General features: G+C 44.8%; 1 protein-coding gene and 1 non-coding gene across 5 annotated transcripts in view; one reads left to right on the top strand and one right to left on the bottom strand.

Moving 5' to 3' along the window:
• Positions 1-18,538, top strand: part of SEC23B (SEC23 homolog B, coat complex II component) — a 39,768-nt gene extending 21,230 nt beyond the window's left edge. For all 4 annotated transcript variants that reach the window (XM_029220904.1, XM_029220902.1, XM_029220903.1 and 1 more), the window contains 7 exons: positions 164-317; positions 3,173-3,250; positions 5,900-6,061; positions 6,899-6,985; positions 9,933-10,088; positions 10,470-10,535; positions 18,066-18,538. In XM_029220904.1, coding sequence (XP_029076737.1) covers positions 164-317; positions 3,173-3,250; positions 5,900-6,061; positions 6,899-6,985; positions 9,933-10,088; positions 10,470-10,535; positions 18,066-18,155 — 793 coding nt within the window. In that variant the 3' untranslated portion in view covers positions 18,156-18,538. The remainder of the gene's footprint in view (positions 1-163; positions 318-3,172; positions 3,251-5,899; positions 6,062-6,898; positions 6,986-9,932; positions 10,089-10,469; positions 10,536-18,065) is intronic.
• On the bottom strand, positions 13,009-13,081 carry TRNAE-CUC. Its single transcript has one exon. It is a non-coding gene; the product is annotated as a tRNA-Glu (tRNA).
• Positions 18,539-21,388: the final 2,850 nt, after the last annotated feature.

Here is a 21,388-nt window from a genome sequence, read left to right as displayed (position 1 = left end):
CACACACACACACACACACACACACACACACACACACACACACACACACACACACACACACACACACCCCTCTTTGTCATGTATCCATGTCTGTGTCTTATTGGAGAGCCAGCTCTCAGGCCTCTCCCGCATGCAAGCACAGCACTCACTCTGGAATGGTCAGTTGGGCAGATGCACAGAGTCAGCTCAAACACATCGAAGCAGCATTTGACCAGGAGGCTGCAGCGGTCCTGATGGCGCGGCTGGGAGTGTTCCGAGCGGAGTCGGAGGAGGGGCCAGATGTGCTCCGGTGGCTGGACCGACAGCTCATCCGACTGGTAAGCTGGGGACAGTGGCACTACGTTCAATCTTGGTCTCTGGTCTACTTTTGAGAAAACTGTTGTTTAAACCTATTATTTTATACAGCCAGTAAATAAGAATTTTATTAGTGGCTTACCTCATGCCAAACACCAGACGTTCTGAGAATGATGTAAAAGAAGTGTTAAATATGCATCTCCCCCAAGGGCTCATGTTACAGTTGGGAAGAAACACCACACACAGGCCGTTTAGGTAATGGTACAAATCTGAGTGTGTTGAGGGTTGACTTAGATGAGTCCCTGTGTATCCTGTGGTTCTCTGTTTTCCCTCTATATCTTGGAGGGTTTGGGGGGAAGTAGGGGTCCATGGCCCAGTGAGTGTGAGGAGATGCCTGATGTGTCATTCTGGGTCTAATCAGGAGAGAGAAGCCACGCGGTAGTTTAAACGGGGGGAGTGTTATATAAAAAATTAGTGTCACAACAGGGGATTAGAATAATGAGGGATTGGCTAGTAAGAGGTAAAGAGAAGTCTGAAGGGTACAGGATAGTAGATCTGAGGGGTGCTACTTCCAGGCTGAGGTAGAGCACCCCAGCAAGACCCGCATCCTCCCAGGGCTGACGGAGCCCCAGGTGGGGCAGGGCCATGGCTCATTGGGTCTCTTAGAGCAGAGATGTTGCCGTGGTGCCTGCTGGAGGAACTTAGTAGAAATTCACCCTCTGTGGCGCCGAGAAAACCGTTCACCAGGAGGCGTCTCAGCAGGGGCGAACGGGGCTGGGGGGCTACAGGCGCCAGTGCTGCGTGAAGACGCTGCAACCATCTGCTGACCAAGCCTAACGTAGTGCCCTGGCTGGGGAAAAATATTTAAGGGCCCCAGATCCATCTCACAGCCGGCGAAAAGGGTAAGTTTGGAGACACAAAGCAATAAATCAATAATTGAGATACCTTATGATCTTACTGTTTGTAAATTCACAGCACGTGTTAGTGATCAAAGGTCCTGAAAAGCACAGTAACAAAACTTATTTAACTTTGTTTAGCCCTGTGTGTGCCCTTGCTGTCCCACAGAATCATTTTTTCAGGGAATGTCAGCATTGCAAACGTAATTTGAAATTGAGCAGAGAGTCCAAGTGGTTGGCGAAGGCTTCTGGTGGGAAGTGAGCCTTGAGTCAAGTCTTTTTAAAGAGAGTAGAAGGCAAGGCTTGCCAAGTGGAGGGCCCAGCACCCACAAGCCTGTGGGGTGTAGCTGGGCATTCAGTTCATGCTGGGGACCCTGGAGAGGCCGCTGTCACGGGTGACCAGCGACTACGGTGGGGGAGCAGCAGTGCAGGTGCAGGTTGCTTGAGCAGTGCCTTGACTGTAAAGTGAAGTCTCTGCCTGGGTGTTAGAGGGGAAGGGTTAAGTGTGGTTCTTAGGCGGGGGCGTGAGAGCAGCATGACGCTGTGTTCACACTGCACTCACCATCCCTGTATAAGGTAAATCGGAGGGCGAAAGGGCTGCTGTTACGGAGGCCAGCGGAGGATTTCGCCGGCTCCAGGGAGCTGAGACCAAGGTGGCGGTGGTACAGTTGGAGGGGAGAGAAGCTTTGGAATCAGGCTGTATGCCGAGAGAAGAATTGACCAAACTTGGTAGAACTATACGTGGAATCAAAAATGAAAAACATCGGGCTTCCCTGGTGGCGCAGTGGTTGAGAGTCCGCCTGCCGATGCAGGGGACACGGGTTCGTCCCCCGGTCCGGGGAGATCCCACATGCCGCGGAGCGGCTGGGCCCGTGAGCCATGGCCGCTGAGCCTGCGCGTCCGGAGCCTGTGTTCCGCAACGGGAGAGGCCACAACAGTGAGAGGCCCGCGTACCGGAAAAAAAAAAAAAGAAAAACATCAACGCTAACTCAAGTTTTAAGTGTGGGCAACTGCAAGAATGATGGAGCAGTGGGAAACAGGAAAGGAGAGCAGCTGTGAGGGGGGAGGGAGGGGAATCCCCTTTTCTAATGTACTAGTTTAATTTATTTTGAATGTGAACTTGCATGTCCAAGGAAAGCCACCCTGTAGTTAGGATAGGTCCTGACAGGAGCTCGGGTCGGAGGTCAGCACTGCATGTGGGGGAGGGATTTGGGTGACTCTGGCCTGGCCGTCATGTCGTGTGTAGCCAAGGCAAGGAGGATGGGAGCAGAGGGCCAGGAACTAACCTCAGGGGAGCCCACCGTCGTCAGGAGGAGGTAGGGAGACGGGCTGTCGGATGAGGCAAAGAAAATCAGTCGGAGAGGTGACAGGATGTAGGAAAGCACTGCTGCAGCGGCTGAAGGAAGGGGTCAGGAGGTTCGGGGAGTCACATGGCTCACGGTGGCAGGGAGTTGAGGAAGGTGAGGTCTGTGCAAGGATGCGGTCGGAAGAGGGTCACTCCCAGAGATGAGCTCTCTTTAGATGGTGGGCATCTGCCTCCCTGGTGAAATGAAGTATGACATGAAGAGGAAATAAAGGCAGGAAGAGAAAATGTTCAGAGATTTGCCTGTGAGAGGAGAAGAAAATGGAGTTGTAGAATAATAGAACATTAGGCCTGTCTGTAACTGCTAGGATGTCAGAGTCCTGGAGGATTTTCTTATGGAAGAGGCGCCTGAGAAGGCTTCTCAAGCCCCTCGCTGTTGGAGCAGCCTCGGCCGGCATCGCCTGGAAGCTGCTTAGAACGTGGGGCCTTCAGCACCCCTGCCCCCAGATCTGCATTTAACATCCCCTGGGTGTTGCGGGGGGCTGGGCTGGAACTCGGGCAGGCAGGGGCGGAGCTGAGAGTGGGGCATGGCCCTCCTACTCCAGGGAGTTCTCAGGTGACACTCACTTAGGTTTTTTGTGTGTCGTTGTTGTTATTTTTTTCTATTTTCTCTCAATAGTGTCAGAAGTTTGGACAATATACCAAAGAAGACCCCGCATCTTTTAGGTTATCAGATTCCTTCTCTCTATATCCTCAGGTAAGTAATATATGTTTTTTAAAATAACTAAAGAAGAAAGTGATAGAAATAAAACTCGCTGCTCTCGGGGTCAAGTCAGGACTCTGTGTGTTTTGAGACTCCATTTGGAGGTGATGAGGTCGTTCAGTTCAAGGCCAGACAGTGCCTGAGCCCCACGGAAGACGCGGGTGACACGCAGAGAGCAGGTGCACAGACTTTGGGGAGAAGGCAAAACAGGATTGTTGCTGTGAGGCCACAGCACGACCTCTGATTTGTAGAAGTTCTGGGTGGACGGTCACGCGTGATCATGAACGCAGCAAAATGAGACCGCAGTTACCATGGTAGACGTTGTTGACGTGTCTGTAGTGGCTGTGCTGCGTCGTGACTGTGAAGACCCACGCATGGCGGGGACCAGGTGTGTGGAACCGTTCGGAGCCGGGAGGGGGTGGTGGAGCGAGGCACCACAGCCGGGGGTCTGGGTGCTGCCTTTTCTGAGCCTCTACCCTCGTCTGTAAGTGTGGCAGCTGGGGCTCAGCTCCGCTTCAGGGGCGAGGCTGGCTGACCCCGGGTCCGCCGCGGGCCAGGCACCCGTTTGGCTTGGCGGCCAGGAGCCAGCTCCGCAGCTGGGCCCGGGGTGTGCAGGTCGGGGCCCTCACAGATGCAGCTTCCCCAGAACTGGAGGCAGACTCAACCTTTTTCCCCTCCTCCCTTAATGAGGAATAAGTAGGAAGAAGCAAACTCTCAACCTTAAGTGAACTTGTTAGGACTTTGATACTCCATCGGGTATTACCTTTTTGAATACTCGATTTGGCAAGTGGACGCAGGCCTCAGTCATGAACTTGTACAGCTTGGACTCAGGGCTAAAGGAGGGGGGTTTCAGAGGTCTCCTCACTGGACGCTCAGCCCAGAGTAGGGCTCTGCAGTCCCCGCCATGTGCCTGTCTGTCCTGTGCCCGAGCAGTTGAGGCTGGACAGTGCTGTGGAAAGAGGCCGGGCCCGGCCAGGGTCAGGGCTGAACCGGGTTCCAGTGCTGGCTGTGTTGCTGCCGGTCTTGGATGAGGTCCCGAACCTCTTCAGAAGGATGGAGTTGGTCTGGGAAGTGGCATGCAGTCTTTCTAAAGCCGGGGGATCTTTTCTTCAAGAGGAGCCTCTCAACAGCCAGCACAGAGAGCAGACAGACGTGGTGACCCGCACCCCTGGGCCCCGAGGATCTGCTAAGGCTCGGAGGGCAGTTTGAAAACCACCAAATTTAGGTGATTTCTTAGATTCTTTCTGTTGAAGCGTGTAGCATAGAGGTCCAGAGCCAGGCAGCCTGGAGCAGAGGTCGGCCCTACCGCTCAGTGGCGAGGGGTGTTGGGCAAGTAGCCTGCCCCTCGGTCTCCTTGCCTGTGAACTAGGGGTGGTAAGAGAGCTTTCCTCGTGGCTTGTCAGGGGGACTCGATCATTCTTGTCCAGCGCTCTGTGCCCTGTACGTAGGATGTGCCGAGTATCAGCCTGGGTCATAATTTAGGAACCTACAATTCATTATATTTAAAAGCTTCTCAGGAAGCTTTGTTTGTTTTATTTTTGTCTGCGTTGGGTCTTCAGAGCTGCACACGGGCTTTCTCTAGTTGCGGCGAGCGGGGGTTACTCTTCGTTGCGGTGCGCGGGCTTCTCATTGCAGTGGCTTCTCTTGTTGTGGAGCACAGGCTCTAGGCGCGCGGGCTCAGTAGTTGTGGAGCACGGGCTTAGTTGCTCTGCAGCATGTGGGATCTTCCTGGACCAGGGATCAACCTATGTCCCCTGCATTGGCAGGCAGATTCTTAACCACTGTGCCACCAGGGAAGTCCCTCTCAGGAAGCTTTGTACTTCTCAAGGCAGGTCATTTTCATCTTCTGGCAGCTCTTTAGCGTGAGCTAACAGCTGCTCTCCCGCCCCTGCTCCTTGGGGGCTGGAAGGAATGCATCTCTGTCTGCAGTGGCGACTCCTGGCCTTTTCTCCCTTGAGCTCCTCACTCCCAGCGCTCTGCCTCTGTCTCAGCACTCTGGCCTCTCCTGTGCTGTCACTGTGCCTGGCGTCCCTCTGCTGCCTCTGGCTCCTTCTCGCACGTCTTTTAGGCCCCAGTGGCTTTGGGGACGCTCCTGCTGCACCTCCACCCCCACCCCATCATACCAGGACTTTCCTGCGCTGGGGCCCTGAGTGCGCCTTTTCTCCACTGGACTGTGACCTCTTCAGAGCGGAAACTCTGCTCTGCGACCTGGCCCGGTGACTCCAGAAAGCAGTGCTTTGCCTTGCCTCTTTCATGCAGAAGCTTTGACATGCCCAGAGGGCCCCCTCTTTTTCTAAAAATTATGTTTATTTCTAATTGTAGTGAAAACCCCATAACATAAAATTGACCACCTTAACCGTTTAAGTGTGCAGTGTGGTGTAGTGTTACGTATGTCTGATTGTTGAGCAGGGAATCTCGAGAACTTTCTCATCTCACGAACCTGAACTCTGTACCATTAAACAGCAGCTCTCCCCTCCCTCCTCCCTGGCCCCCGGGGCTGCCATTCCACTCTGGTTCATTGAACCCAGAGGCCTTGTTCCTAAGGGCTGGGTTCTCCTGTTACCAGGGCGGGGGCAGGTCTGCTCTCTGGGTGTCTAGGAAGGTGACAGTTGTGTGCATTTGTCTTTTTCTCTGTAAATGCAGTTCATGTTCCATCTGAGGAGGTCTCCGTTTCTTCAAGTCTTCAACAACAGCCCTGATGAGTCGTCGTATTATCGACACCACTTTGCCCGACAGGACCTAACCCAGTCCCTCATCATGATCCAGCCCATCCTCTACTCCTATTCCTTCCACGGGCCGCCAGAGGTAAGGGCCGCTGTGAGTGCTTCTCCCACAGTTGGAATCACCTAATACAGACTTTTTTCTAGCACGTTTACTCTTAGAGCCAAACTGTAAAAAAGAAAGCTTTGAGTCTTTATAGTAATTTAACATTATTTCTGAGTATTAAAAAAATGTGCATAGGAAAAAGTCATAGGACGTGTATAATTAGAAAACAATTTAAATGTTCAATAGCAGGAAAATTAAGTAATCTAAGAAATATTCACAAAGTTTATGTAACATAATAAAATAAATCCTTATGTTAAATAAAAAAGTAGAAACTTTTCTAAATTATGACTTTTTAAAAGCCTGCAAGAATTAAAAACTATAAGGAAATAAACCAAAATTTCAATATTTGTTGTTCTTGAGTAGAAATTTTCAAATTTTGCTTAATGAATGTAAGTTTAAGTTACTTTTCTTATTGAAATAAAAGTCATAGTCAAATGTATTTTGTAGGAAACTTTAAAATTTGTATTAAAGGATGTTCTTTTTCATGTAGGCATTGGAGTTCTCTGTCATCTATAGCAGTAGATTTGAGAGAAATGTGTCTCTGATAGAATATATTTCTAGCACAAAACTGAGAAAATTTGGAATTATTTCTGGTTCCTAGAGCAAAAGATAATAACATTCATCTCACTTCCCCGTTGATGAGAGATTATTTAGAGCCTGTGTTTTCTACAAAGTTGAAATCTAGAACTGCCTAGTCAGGGAGCAGAATGTGGGAATTTGGCACGAAGATGAGACCCTCCCTGCTGGGTGTGGGGTTGGCAGGTGGCTGTGTGGACACCGAGGGAAGACCCATGCCATCTCTCCCTTTTGCTTCAGCCTGTGCTCCTGGACAGTAGCAGCATTCTAGCTGACAGAATTTTGCTGATGGACACATTCTTCCAAATTGTCATTTATCTTGGTGAGGTAAGATGAAGTTAATTTCTTTCTTACTATCATGTTTTACTAATTTACTAATTTTATGACATTTGAAAAAAGAATTTGAGCTTAGAAAACCCACAGTTTATTATAATGAGTATAGTGGCTTTTATGCTAGTGAATAAAATTCCTTTTCAGGACCCGGAAAAAAGGTGGTATTTGTATATTTAGTAATTTTAATATTACTTGCTATATGTAAATGTCAGGTTGTCCTTTTTTTTTTTGGCCATGCTGCAAGGCTTGCGAGATCTTAATTCCCCGATCAGGGATTGAACCTGTGCCCTCGGCAGTGAAAGCGTGGAGTCCTAACCACCAGGGAATTCCCTAATTTTTTTATACACTGTTTTTTTGTTTGTTTGTTTTTCTTTTGTTTTTTGGGGTTTTTTTTTTTTTTTTTGCGGTACGCGGGCCTGTCACTGTTGTGGCCTCTCCTGCTGCGGAGCACAGGCTCCGGACGCGCAGGCTCAGTGGCCATGGCTCACGGGCCCAGCCGCTCCGCGGCATGTGGGATCTTCCCGGACTGGGGCACAAGCCCATGTCCCCTGCATCGGCAGGCTGACTCTCAACCACTGTGCCACTAGGGAAGCCCTATACACTTTTTAAAGGTTACTTTTCTCATGTTGTACAACACGTCCTTGAGCCGGTAGTTTGTACCTCCCACTCCCCCACCTGTATATACACTGCCCCCCACTCCACAGACCACTCGTTTGTTCTCTATACCTGTGAGTCTGCTTGTTTTTTGTTACATCACTAGTTACATTTTTCAGATTCCACTTGTAAGTGATATCATACAGTATTTGTCTTTGTCTGACTTATTTCACTTAGCAGAATACCCTCTAGGTCCATCCATGTTGTTGCAGATGGCAAATTTTCATTCTTTTTTATGGCTGAGTAGTATTCCATTTATATATCTACCATGTTTTCTTTATCCATTCATCTGTTGATGGCCACTTAGGTTGCTTCCATATCTTGACAATTATAAAGAATGCCGCTATGAAAATTGGGGTGCATGTGTCTTTTTGAATTAGTGTTTTTGTTTTTTACGGATATATACCCAGGAGAGTAGAATTGCTGGGTCATATGGTAGTTCTGTTTTTAGTTTTTTGAGAAACCTCCATACTGTTTTTCAGGTGGTCCTTTTAAATCACTATGATTTATTGCTTTCTGAGTTGTCAGGCAAGATCAGTTTACTTTTCGTCAGTAAACTTTTTATATTCACACTGTCCTTTCAGAGTTATGTTAGAGTGGCTAGTAAATACTGCTAAGTTTGCGACTAGAGTTTTTTCTCTGAGATAATGTGGCCCAGTGAACCTTATGCCAGGTCTCTGGATCCCTAGGATGGCTGTGGATGGTGTTCAGGGCAGCATGCATTCCTTTCTCAAAGAGGTTCATGCCCTAAGGAAAGGAATGGCTCCTCAGGAGAAAATCCTTTAACTGAGTGTTATATTCATGGATATATTCTCTTTTTTGTCTATTGTACATTTTTTACCTTTAGTACATTGCTTGGGCAACTGACTTGACTTCCTGGTGTCTGTACATTAGAAGTGATTTCAAATGTCCTGAAAAGATGTAAATTGTGTTTCAGCATTCTTTAATGCCCTAGAAAGAAATGGTTTTTCTAATACTAACAGGCATTTTATAACTTTAAACTGTTTTCAGTGTATTAACAGCCACTTTGCTAGCCACTTGGCCACAGGTGCCAGGTCATCGGTAGTGGTCCTAGACTTAAGGCTGGGTGACTGACCAGCTGCTGTTTCCACTGATGCCTTCAGGAGCTTCCTGTGTCTTCAGCTCATCCGTTATAGACATCTCTGACTACAGCCGCTATCCTGTTCCTTTACACGTTGATTGAGCACCTTCTGTGTGCAAGGGATAGGTTCTAAAGATGAAGGCAGATGACCCCGCTCTCGCCCTTTAAAAGTCCTAAGCATTCTGATTGCGGGGGTTCTTATGAACTCTTGGTCCCAAGCAAGCCGATGGGCATTCCCTCCATGCTGCCAGCCAGTCAGAAATTAAGACCTGGGAAACGGCGCTGGCGCCGCAGCGGAGGTGAGAGCAGGCTGGTCTCCTGACAGCAGTTCTGTTTCCAGAACACATTCCTCACTTCTTACATCTTCTTACTCCATTTTCTTTCTCCATTGCTTTCTTTTTTAGTATCCCCCAAATAACATGTGAAAGCACTTCCATTTAGTTATAAAGATATATTAATCAGTCAGTGAGTATTTCTTCATTTCCGGCGTGATTAAGGTGTGTTTCCTAACACAGTTGCTGACGGGAATGAAAGAAGGATTGAGACACCATGTTTAGCTGGGGAGACAGTCTTTCCTTTCCACACTTTGGTGTATTGCCTTCTGCTTGTTGCCTAATTAACACACATGCTTTGATTCTTACAGTTTATCTCCACCACCAAGAGGCTCGGGGCCCAGGGGAGCAGGGGTTGGGGTGTAGTCGGTCCCACCCGCCCGTGGGACTGCCGTGCACCGGAGGAGGGCGTGAGATGTGTACCACCAGGAAAAAGAAAGGACAGTGGAGTCTGTATAGGAAGCCGGCAAACCCCGTTCCCTACCAGGGGTGGTGAGGATGTGAGGGCTAGACCGAGTGATAGCGGGGGAGGTGGAAAGCAGGGGAGCCCAGGGCCCCTTGGGGCACCCGATCCGGGGTGTTTGTCAGTACAGTTAGAAAGGGGAGGGGAGGTGTGGTGGGCACTGACATTTCTGGCGGGACTGTGTAGGTGGCAGTGTCGTGGACGCAGTGCTCGGCTTACTCATGCTCCTGGACAGCTCCACATGGCTCCCCTCGGACACTCATCTCTCTCGACAGAAGACTTCGTCACTGGAAACAAGTTCTGGGTGGGACGTTAGAATGTCAGGGGCGTCAGAGAAGGTTGTCATCACAGCACCTCCACGGTAGTTTTTATTTCTTTGTTTTGGTGTAGACCATAGCCCAGTGGCAGAAAGCAGGCTACCAGGACATGCCTGAGTACGAAAACTTCAAGCACCTTCTGCAGGCACCCCTGGACGATGCTCAGGAGATCCTGCACGCGCGCTTCCCCATGCCGCGGTACATCAACACGGAGCACGGAGGCAGCCAGGTGAGCGAGCCCAGCCCGGCCCTGATGCTCTGTTGGCTTTATTATGCATTCTCATGGCTATAAATCCAAACTGCCTGGTTCGTATCTTATATGGTGACATAAACTGACATACAGGTCAGCTTCCAAATATGACTTCTTTTTAAATGAGTGGTCAGAATATGTTGGTGTAAGGTAGAGGATTGCCAGAATGAAACACACTTCATGTTTCAGGAACCCTAATAAATGGAGAAACTGGGCTTAAACTAAAGAAATGGGTTCCTATGTGGTAAAAAGTTTCTAATTTAACAAAAAAAATGTAAAAACTTTTTTTTCTATTACACTAATATTAATGCCACTTTTAATCTTTAAATCTAAATCTCTCTCTCGTTTTTTTTTTTAAAGGCTCGCTTCCTTTTGTCCAAAGTGAATCCATCTCAGACACACAATAACCTGTATGCTTGGGGACAGGTGAGTAATTGTCAGGTATTTGAGGAGGAGGCCAGGCTGCTTTTTTAAAAACTTGTTTTTAAATTCTACAAATTGGGGAATTCCTTGGTGGTCCAGTGGTTAGGACTCGGTGCTTTCACTGCCGGGACCCGGGTTCGATCCCTGGTTGGGGAACTAAGATCCTGCAAGCTGCAAGGTGCGGCCAAAAGTAGAAGAAAAGATAAATAAATAAATCTACACATTTATTGAATTGAATCCCTTTTGGCCCAGAGACAGAGTAACTTGGGTATTTTGCTGGGAAGAAAACTTTGAATAATACAGTAATCCTCATTATCCATATTTTTGCTTTACAAGGTTTCAGTTATCTGAGGTCGGCTGTGGTCAGAAAATTCCAGAAATAATGCATTAGTTTTGAATTACACACCATTCTGAGTAGCCTGGTGAAATCTCACACCTTCCCGCTCCCTCCTACCTGGGGAGTGCGTTATCTTTGTCCAGTGTTTCCACACTGTATATGCCAATATTAATTAGCACCTGTACAGGAAAACCTTAGTACGTGCAGGGTTCTGTTCTACCTGTGGTTTGAGGCAGCCACTGGGGTCTTGGAAGCTGCCCACCCTGGATAAGGGGGGACTAGGGACTTCTGTGTAGGCTGGGGTGGGGACATGCCCTGTGTGGATCCCCTTCTGCAGTACACAGCAGAGTCTGACAGGTTCAGGCCAGAGGACAGAACACTGTACTGTGGCCTCCACGTGCTTCCCTCGGAGGCACAGTGGCATTGCCCAGAGTCCCCACACTTCTGTCTCCCCCGGGAGTGCAAGGCAAACACATGGACTCATGCTCACCATTCCTTCTGCCTCCTCTTCACTTTTTAGGCTCCAATTTCCTTCCTTTTTTTTTTTTGCGGTACGCGGGCCTCTCGCTGTTGTGGCCTCTCCCGTTGCGGAGCACAGGCTCCGGACGCGCAGGCTCAGCGGCCATGGCTCACGGGCCCAGCCGCTCCACGGCATGTGGGATCTTCCCGGACCGGGGCACGAACCCGTGTCCCCTGCATCGGCAGGCGGACTCTCAACCACTGCGCCACCAGGGAAGCCCCCAATTTCCTTCTTTATCTAATTATTCCTAGCATTTATGTCTCCCTCAAATGAGCCTTTTCTTTCATTCTGTTTTCTTATAACATTTTTTGGGAAGTAGTTGTAAATTTATATGCAGTTGTATGAAACAATACAGAGAGATCCCCTTTGCTCTTTGCCCAGTCCCCCCGCCCCACCGTGGTAACATCTTGCAAAACTGTTATACAGTATCATAACCAGGACATTAAGATATGCATTTCCACCAGCACAAGGATCTCTCATGTTGCCCTTTTATAGTTACGCTCACTTCTCTCCTGATCTCCTGTTTTCTATTTCTATAATTTTGTCATTAAAAAGTTAACATGTGTTACATACACAGGGAACTGTATTCAATATCTTGTAATAATCCATAATGGAAAAGAATATGAAAAAATATATGTATGTATGTATGTATAGCTGAATCACTTTGCTGTACACCAGAAGTTAACACAACATTGTAAATCAGCTATACTTCAATTTTTAAAAAACGGTTACATAGGGCTTCCCTGGTGGCGCAGTGGTTGGGAATCTGCCTGCCAATGTAGGGGACACGGGTTTGAGCCCTGGTCTGGGAAGATCCCACATGCCGCGGAGCAGCTAGGCCCATGAGCCACAACTACTGAGCCTGCGCGTCTGGAGCCTGTGCTCCGCAATGGGAGAGGCCACGACAGTGAGAGGCCTGCGCACCGCGATGAAGAGCGGCCCCTGCTCACCGCAACTGGAGAAAGCCCTCGCACGGAAACGAAGACCCAACACAGCCAAAAATAAATAAATAAATTTACTTAAAAAAAAAAACGGTTACATATATGAAACCACATGGTACGTAAACTTTTGGGATTGGCTTTTTTCCCTCAGCATACTTATCTAGAGATTCATTTAAGTGTCAAATTTATAGGTAATTTGTTCCTTTTTATTTGCCGAGTAGTATTCTGTGGTATAGACATACTGCATTTTATTTAATCATTCACCCATTGAAGGACAGCTGGGTTGTTTACAGTTTCTTTTTTTTTTTTGGCTCTGTTGGGTCTTTGTTGCTGTGTGCGGGCTTTCTCTAGTTGTGGCGAGCGGGGGCTACTCTTCGTTGTGGTGCGCGGGCTTCTCATTGTGGTGGCTTCTCTTGTTGTGGAGCATGGGCTCTAGACGTGCGGACCCAGTAGTTCTGGCTCACAGGCTCTAGAGCACAGGCTCAGTAGTTGTGGCACACGGGCTTAGTTGCTCTGTGGCATGTGGGCTCTTCCTGGACCAGGGCTTGAACCCGTGTCCCCTGCATTGGCAGGCGGATTCTGAACCACTGTGCTACCAGGGAAGCCCTTGTACAGGTTTCTTATAAACTATTTTTTTTTTTTTTTTTTGGCCATGCTGCACAGCTTGTGGGATCTTAGTTCCCCGACAAGGGATTGAACCTGGGCCCTCGGCAGTGAGAGCGCCAAGTCCTAACCACTGGACCACCAGGGAATTCCCTGAACATTTATTAAATCTATTTTTATTTCTTGCATCAGTGTTGTGTATTTTCACTTTCTTCTTTTTTTTGAGTGATTGTGAATGGTACTGTACTTTTAATTTCAGTGTCCAGTTGTTCATTGCTAGTACAGATCTTCTTCAGCTTGTGATGTGATTGCATCCCAATAAATCCATCATAACTTGAAAATGCATTTAATACACCTAACCGTATTTTATAATGAAGTGTTGAATATCTCATGTAACTTATTGAATGCTGTACTGAAAGTGAAAAACAGAATGGTTGTGAGTGTCTTGGTGGTTGACCCATATGATCAGTGTGGCTGGGAGCTACCCAGTATCACGGGGGAGGATCATACTGCATGTTGGTAGCCTAGGAAAAGACCACAATTCAAAATGTGTATGGTTTCTACTGAATGAGTACTGCTTTTATACCATCATAAAGTCAAAAAATCATAAGTCAGCAACCATCTATATATAGAAGTAAAGTTATTTTTGTATACTTGTCTAATATCCTGTGACCTTCCTGAGTCACTTATTACTTTTGGGAGTTTTTTGGTAGATTCCTTGGGATTTTTTACAGACAGTCATGTCTTCTGCAAGTAGGAACAGTTCATTTCTTCCTTTCCAATCTGAATACTTGTTTCCTTTTGTTGTTCTGTTGTCTGTTTTCAATGTCATTTATATCTGCTCTAATCCTTATTTTCTTCCTTCTGCTTGCTTTAGGTTTATATCCTTCATTTTCTAGGTTCTTGAGATAGGAGTTTAGATTACTGACGTGAGACTTCTCTTCAGTGTATGCATTTAGTACTCTTAATTCCCTTTGCAGTACTGCTTTTGCTGTGTCCCACAGGTTTTGATTATGTTGTATTTTCATTTTCATTCAATTTGATATATTCTTTTAAAATTTATCTTGAGGGTTCTTCTTTGACTCTTGGATTATTTAGAAATAATTGCTTAGTTTCCACAGATTTTCTTGTTGTCTTCAGTTAATTGATTTCTATTTTGATTCCATTGTGGTTAGAGGATATACTTTGTATTATTTCAATTTTTAAAAATTTGTTGAAGTTTGTTTTATGGCCCAGGATATGGTCTGTCTTGGCATATGTTCCATGGTCACTTGAATAGGCGTTCTGCTATTGTTGGATAAATTGTCCTATAAATGTCAATTAAGTCCTGTTAGTTGATGGTGGTGTTGAGTTCTTACATATCCCTGCTGATTATCTGTATAGTTCTATCCGTTTTTGAGAGAGGATGTTGAAGTTTCCAACTCTTAATGGTGAGTTTGTTTCTCTTTTGCGTTCTGTCAGGTTTTTGTTCACATATTTTTCAGCTCTGTTGTTTGTTGCATACACACTTAGGATTGCCCTTTCTTTTTGGTGGATTGACCCTTTTATCATTATATGATGTCCCCACTATCTCTGGTAGTTTTGTTTGCACTACTATCTACTTTATCTGGCCTTTATAAAGCCCACACTTATCTTTCTTTTATTCTTTTTATTATGCAAAAAAGTTAATGTTTGCATGATCTACCTCTTTCCATCCTTTAACTTTCAACCTGCTTCTATCATTATATATTTTTTTAATCTACTATGCTAAACTCATAATAAATTTGCTTATTTGGACCATTTATATTTAATGTAGTTACTGATATGTTAGGGCTTATTAAGTCTGCCATTTTATTTTTTTGTTTTCTGTGCTTTTCATTTCTCTGTTTTCTTTTTCCTTCCTTCCTGTGGGTTACTTGAACATTCCTTATAATTCCATTTTAACTTGTTCACAGTGGTTTTTTTAGTATATCTCTTTTTGTAGCATTTTTTAGCGGTTATTCTTGGTTGCTCTAGATATTAGAGCATTACATTACATTATGTGTACCTAGCTTATCATGGTCTACTGGTGTTATCTTTTTTACCAGTTCAAATGAAGTATAGAAAACCTACCCCAGCCTCACTTCATGTCCCTTTACCCTCTCCCATTTACGATATAATTGTGTTAAATGTTTCCTCTGTGTGCATCAGACAGTGTTACAGTTTTTCTTCAGCCATAATCTATAAATCTAAGAGAAGATGGAAAACCTCTTATTTTTATCTGTAGTTTTGCTTACTGTGTCCTTTATTTCTTCTTAATACTCCAGAGTTTCTTCTTTTATCTTTTCCTTTCTGTTTAGAAATCTTCCTTTAGCAATTCTTTTCAGGGTAAGTCTTCTGGTGATAGACTCTTAGTTTTCCTTCATTTGAGAATCTCTTGATTTCCTCTTCAATCCTGAACAATATTTTCTCTGGATATAAGATTCTGGTGACAGTCCTTTTTCTTAGGCAGTTGAAAAATATTGATAAAATGTAATCTTTCTCTGGACCCTTTCAAAATTTTTTCTTTGTTAGTTTCAAATGTTGAAATACCATACGTTTTTGTGTGAATTTCTCTGAATTTATCCTATTTGGAATTTGCCCAACTTCTTGATTCTGTATATTTATACCTTTTGCCTATCTTGGATAGTTTTCAGTCATTAATTTCTACAATACTTTTTCAGCCTGCCTTGCCTGCCTTTCTCTTTGGGACCTCAGTGACGCAAATGTTAGTTCATTTGTAGTTCCACAGCTCAGTTGGGTACTTTCTATTATTTTTATCTTCCAGTTTATTGACTCTTTTCTCTGTTCCCTTTCTGCTGTTGCATTCAAACTTTTTATATGTTACTGTATTTTTTAGTTATAAAATGTTCATTTGGATTTTCTTTGTCTTATATTTCTTTTCTGATGCTTTATGTTTTCATTTGTTTCAAGTGTGTTCCTAATTGCTCCTTGAAACATTTTTGTCATGGCTGCTTTAGTCTTTGTCAGGTAATTCTAACACCGTCGTCAACTCAGTGTTAACACCTCTTGACTGTCTTTTTTCTCATTCATTTTGAGATCTTGACTCTTGGTATAACAAGTGATATTTTTTTAATATAAATGTATTTTATTTATTTATTTTTGGCTGCGTTGGGTCTTCGTTGCTGTACGCGGGCTTTCTCTAGTTGTGGCGAGCGGGCGCTACTCTTCGTTGCGGTGCGTGGGCTTCTCGCGGAGGCTTCTCTTGTTGCGGAGCACAGGCTCTAGGTGCACGGGCTTCAGTAGTTGTGGCACGCGGGCTCAGTAGTTGTGGCTCGCAGGCTCTAGAGCACAGGCTCAGTAGTTGTGGCTCATGGGCTCTAGAGCGCAGGCTCAGTAGTTGTGGCACACGGGCTTAGCTGCTCCGCAGCATGTGGGATCTTCCTGGACCAGGGATCAAACCTATGTCCCCTGCATTGGCAGGCGGATTCTTAACCACTGAGCCACTAGGGAAGCCTCATAACAAGTGATTTTTGATTGAGACGTGGACATTTTCGTATTTGTTATGAGACTCTGGATCGATTTCAACCTGTTTTGGCAGTCTTTTTGTCACACTGCTCTGGCAGGGAAGGGGGTGGTACATTGTTTCATTTCTGCCAGGTGAGACAGGGGTTCAGGTTTTCCATTGGCCTCTGTTGACACGTGAGGTGGAGGGCGACTTCTTGTTACTGTGTGTGGGGACGGGAGTTCCAGCTCCCCACCTGGTTACCATTGATTCTCCTGTGGAGGTGGCCTTGTCACTGGTGGGTGATGGTGAAAGTGCTTTCTCTGCACTAAGCCTTCTCTGATACCACCCCAGAGGTTGGGGCGTGGACATCTTATTACTACCAGGTGTGGGGTGGAAGTCCAGGCTCCCTGTGTGGTCTCTGCGGACACCATGGGTGCAGGGAGACTTCTTACTGGCCAGCAGGGATGAAATCCCTGGCTCCATACTTGGCCTTTTCTGATACCACCCTGGTGGGATTGTTGGGTCCCTCAGTACTGCCATGTGAGGGTGCAAGCCTACACGATCCGCTCAGCCTTTTCTGTCTTGCTAGGCTGCCCTGGTCTTTTGCTAGAGAAAGTGGGCTCTTTTTGTTGTAGTTTTTGTCCGTGCTCAATAACTGTTGGCAGCTTTTTCAGCTCCAAGTCTGGCGCGCATGCATGAGGCAAAAAGGAAGCCCTGGGAACTGGCCACTGTGTGGTTCCCTGCATCCCAGGGTCGCTAGTTAATCTGCTGCCTTTTCACCACCTTTCCAAGTCTTCTTATGTTTGTTTTATATAAAACATCCAGGGGTTTTAGTTGTACTTAGTTGAAGGAATGAGGAAAAGTACATCTACTCTTTCTTCCCAGAGAAATCCTTTTATAAAACTTTAATCATGCTTATACTTTTCTGATTATAACAGTAGTACCGTTTCATTTTTAGAAGACTAGTATATGTAAAAAAAATTTTTAGAAAGAAAGTTTAAATTACATAGAATGCTACTAGCTAGAGTTAAGTACTTCTGGCTTCTTTCTAGTTAATATAAAAGGTATATATCATGTATATCTGTGTGTGTGCATATGTATATATTTTTTTAACAAATTGGAATCTTGTTAGAAATCAAGGTTTCTATTCAATACTTTTTCCCTTAACGTTAATTGGATCATAAGCATTTCTTGATAGTGCAGAGATCCATCTGCTTAGTGGATACTGATTCACACACTGTGAATACGCTGTTACCAAGCTTCTGTTGTAAGCAGATCATTTACGAGCATCAAGCTGGTTGCAGCAGGGTGGTGGGGAAGATGAGAGATGGGGCGTGTGGGCCCCCAGGAGTTCATGCCTGCTGGGAGCCAGACCCTGGATGAGTCATCAGAACTACACAGTGGGGTAAAGTAGAAGGGCATATGCTCAAAACTGTCTGTAGTGGCAGGAATGACCTGATATGAGTGGATCAGGGAAGGGTTTTGTGAGGAAATTATGCTTTAGTTGAAAAGATTAGCTAGGCAGAGGACGGGGCTGGGTGGCAGGAGTGCTCTTGGCAGACGGACAGCACTTGATAATTTCGTGCGGGGAAGGGTCCTTAATAACGCATGAATTCCAACCAGCTTCCAAGAGACCTGCCAGTAAACCTTTTTCATTAAACTTCAGGAAACAGGAGCGCCCATCCTGACTGATGACGTTAGCCTGCAGGTGTTCATGGACCATTTGAAGAAACTGGCTGTCTCCAGTGCCTGCTGAGCTGAGGACATGAGAAGGAAATGGAAGAAAACACTGTCACACTGTGCTCACAGTTGTTTATAAAGGCTTAACGTTCCTTTTACTTTTCTGCTGCATTTTAATAAATAATCAAAAGAAGTGTTACATAACTCTTTAGATTTTAATTTGCTTGTATTCCTTATCTGTGCCCTTTGCTTTACACCATAAAATTATAAGGTCCTAAACGTTTTGGTACCGGTAGATGTTTATATGCTTTTTGTATCCTAACTTTTAGAGTCTGTATAAAATCAGAACTAATGTATTTTGGCAGCTTGCTTACATGAAAATCATAATGATCAGAAAGGAAATAAATCTGGATGAAGAAGCACCGGTTAAAATAATGCTAATACAAATTTGATTTCTGAGGTCTCTGCGTGTTTTAAGTAAATTCCCCAAGAGGTTATTCCTGAACTTAATCTTCATTTACTGTCAAGGATATTGTTAACATTAACAGACAAGGAAAAGTAAGAAATATGTGAAACTTTATTGAGGCAGAGTGGTCTGGAGTGGCACTGTTCCTACCTCACCTGAGATACAGAGAACAGATTGCTGGTCACCAGAGGGGAAGGGGTGGGGGAGGGTGAAATGGGTGAAGGGGGTCAACTATATGGTGCTGGATGGTGGTGAGCACACTGTAGTGCATACAGAAGTTGAATTATAATGTACACATGAAACATATAATGTTATAAACCAATGTTACCTCAATTTTAAAAAAATTACAGCTTATTCTACTCAGTGGAGTTCATCCTTGTTTAGAGGTTATATCCCCTTTTAACATGGGCCAATTGCTAGGACAACTGTCATCCAGGAATTTCTTTTGTTTGGACTCCTAGGTTAGTTGCAGTTTTCCTTTTACCTCATAAGTCATTTTGCTGCCTTAAGTGACTGTTCCTAAAAAGAGCATACAGGAGATAATTCACAGAACCTGTTCTGCCTTCATACCTGACAGCTTTACTGAGTATAAAATCTAGGCCCAAAATAATTTTATCTCAAAACTTTGGAGGCGTTTTTTCAATCATTCAACAAATAATTATTCAGTATTTGCTATGTTTGGAGTAGTCTTCTAGGGCCTGGGAATGTAGCCAATAAAACAAAAATTCCTATTCTCACAGAGCTTATATTCTGGGTAGGGAAGACCAACATTAAAAAATTAGAAGTAAATTATATAATTTTTTAAGAAGCTAATGAGTGCTATGTTGAAAAGTAAAGCTGGGAACTCCTATTAATTGGCTGTCAGACCATCTGGATTGATTCCAATGCTCTATCTTTTGAATTTGTACTTACTGCCATCTTAACCTCTGCTCAAAATTCTGGGTGGGTTTCCTATCTTAAAATGTTTAACAATTACATTTTAAATGCCTAAGGCTTTTATTTACTGTACCTTTTCCATAGAATATTTTTCTTATATTTGGGATATAATTTTGAATTGAGGTAGATCATATAGAAGAGTACATAAGCCTGTGTATCCAGTTTAGGGTTGAAACTGTTCCTCCCTGGGCCTGTTTCCAATTGACAGGAGGAATGTGATAGACCCAGCTGGCTCTGGTGTCTCTCCAGTGACAATGAGTGAAGGTGCCGAGGGGCACCCTGAGCCATGCAGGTCCCACCTGTGGGTGCTGGTGGCTGTTTCCAAAGAACGTGGAGGTGGGTGTTAGTGTTCTTTGGAGAGCAGCCATCTCGAGAGGGAGACACTGAGCCAGTGTGCCTAGTAACTATAAACTCCATCTTGAAAGCAGGGAAACTCCTGAAATGATCAATTAGGAGAGTGGCAGCCCAGATGGAAGGAGGCTGGAATCCAGCCGAGGCCTCAACAGAGGCAGCTTTTAGACACAGGTGACAGATGAGGTGTTAGGTGAGAGGGTGAGTCAGGAAAGGTTTCTTTCCTTTTGGGGGCTGGGGAGCAGTAGGGGTAGGGATAAATTCAATCCTGGCCACTCTGAGTTTCAGGAGCTTGTGGGGTAGAACTGAAAATGCCCTGTAGGTTGGCAGTAATTAGTATGCATTTATCTTTCCGGAGAATGTGGCATATATTTGAGAGTCATAAACGTATAAAGTAAATAACATGAGTAAAGTTGCTCAGTATGAGAAGAGAAGCAAGCTTGGAACAGAATACTGATTTTCCTATTTTGTTTTTAACGACCTTATTGGGGTATAATTTATATACGATAAACTGCACCCATTTAAAGTGTACAGTTCAATGAGTTTCAATAGATGTGCACACCCATGAAAGCACCACCATCACATCACCATCAAGACACAACATTTCCACTGCCCCCAAAGTTTCTTCAGGCCCCTTTTAGTCCTTCCGTTTCTGCACACCCTGGTTGGAGGCAACTACTTGTCGGCTTTCTCCCACTATAGATGAATTTGCTTCCAGAATTTTATGTCTGGTTTCTTTTGTGCCTGGTTTCTTTCACTTAGCATTACCCATCTGAGATTTATCCATGCAATTGCATGGATCAGTACAGTAGTTCCTTTTATTATGGAGTGATAGACTCACATTTCCTTTATTCATCCACTAGTTGGTAGACATTTGGGTTGTTTCCATTTGGGGGCTCGTACGAATAAAGCTCTGTGAACACCCACATACATACGTTTGTGTGGACATAATGTTTTCATTTCCTTTGGGTGAATAGGAACCGAACGTCTGATTCATACAGTAGGGGTACTTCAATTTTTAAGGAACTGCCAGTATCGCAAAGAGGTTGTGATATTTTATGTTCCCACCAGTAAGAGGTCTGATTGCTCCAAGTCCGTACAACCCTTGGTATTCTCAACATAATTTTTAGTCATTCTAATAGGTGTGTAAGGGTGTCTCGTGGTTTTAATTTGCATTGCTGTGATGACTAACAATGCCCCTGTACTTATTGGCCATTTGTATATCTTCTTTAGTTAAGTGATTGTTGCCTGTTTTTCAGTTCGGCTGTCTTTTTATAATTGAATTGTAAGATATCCTTATAAATTCTGATACAAGTCCTTTGTCAGATCTACCTACTTTGAATATTTTATCTTGTGGCTTGTTTCATTTTCTTAACTGCCTTTCGAAGAGCAAAAGATTTAATTTTGAAAAAGTCCAGTTTACCAATATTTGTTTTGTGGTTTATGCTTTTTGTATTCTAAGAAATCTTTGCCTATCCCAAGATGGCAAAGATCGCCTTTTTAAAAAATTTTTATTTTATATTGGATGTAGTTGATTTCCAATCGTTGTGTTAGAT

This window comes from Monodon monoceros, unplaced genomic scaffold (genome assembly GCF_005190385.1).
Source record: "Monodon monoceros isolate NGI ecotype Baffin Bay Population unplaced genomic scaffold, NGI_Narwhal_1 Super_Scaffold_13, whole genome shotgun sequence".
Taxonomy (NCBI): Eukaryota; Metazoa; Chordata; class Mammalia; order Artiodactyla; family Monodontidae; genus Monodon; species Monodon monoceros.
This window is presented reverse-complemented; position numbering and strand designations above follow the sequence as displayed.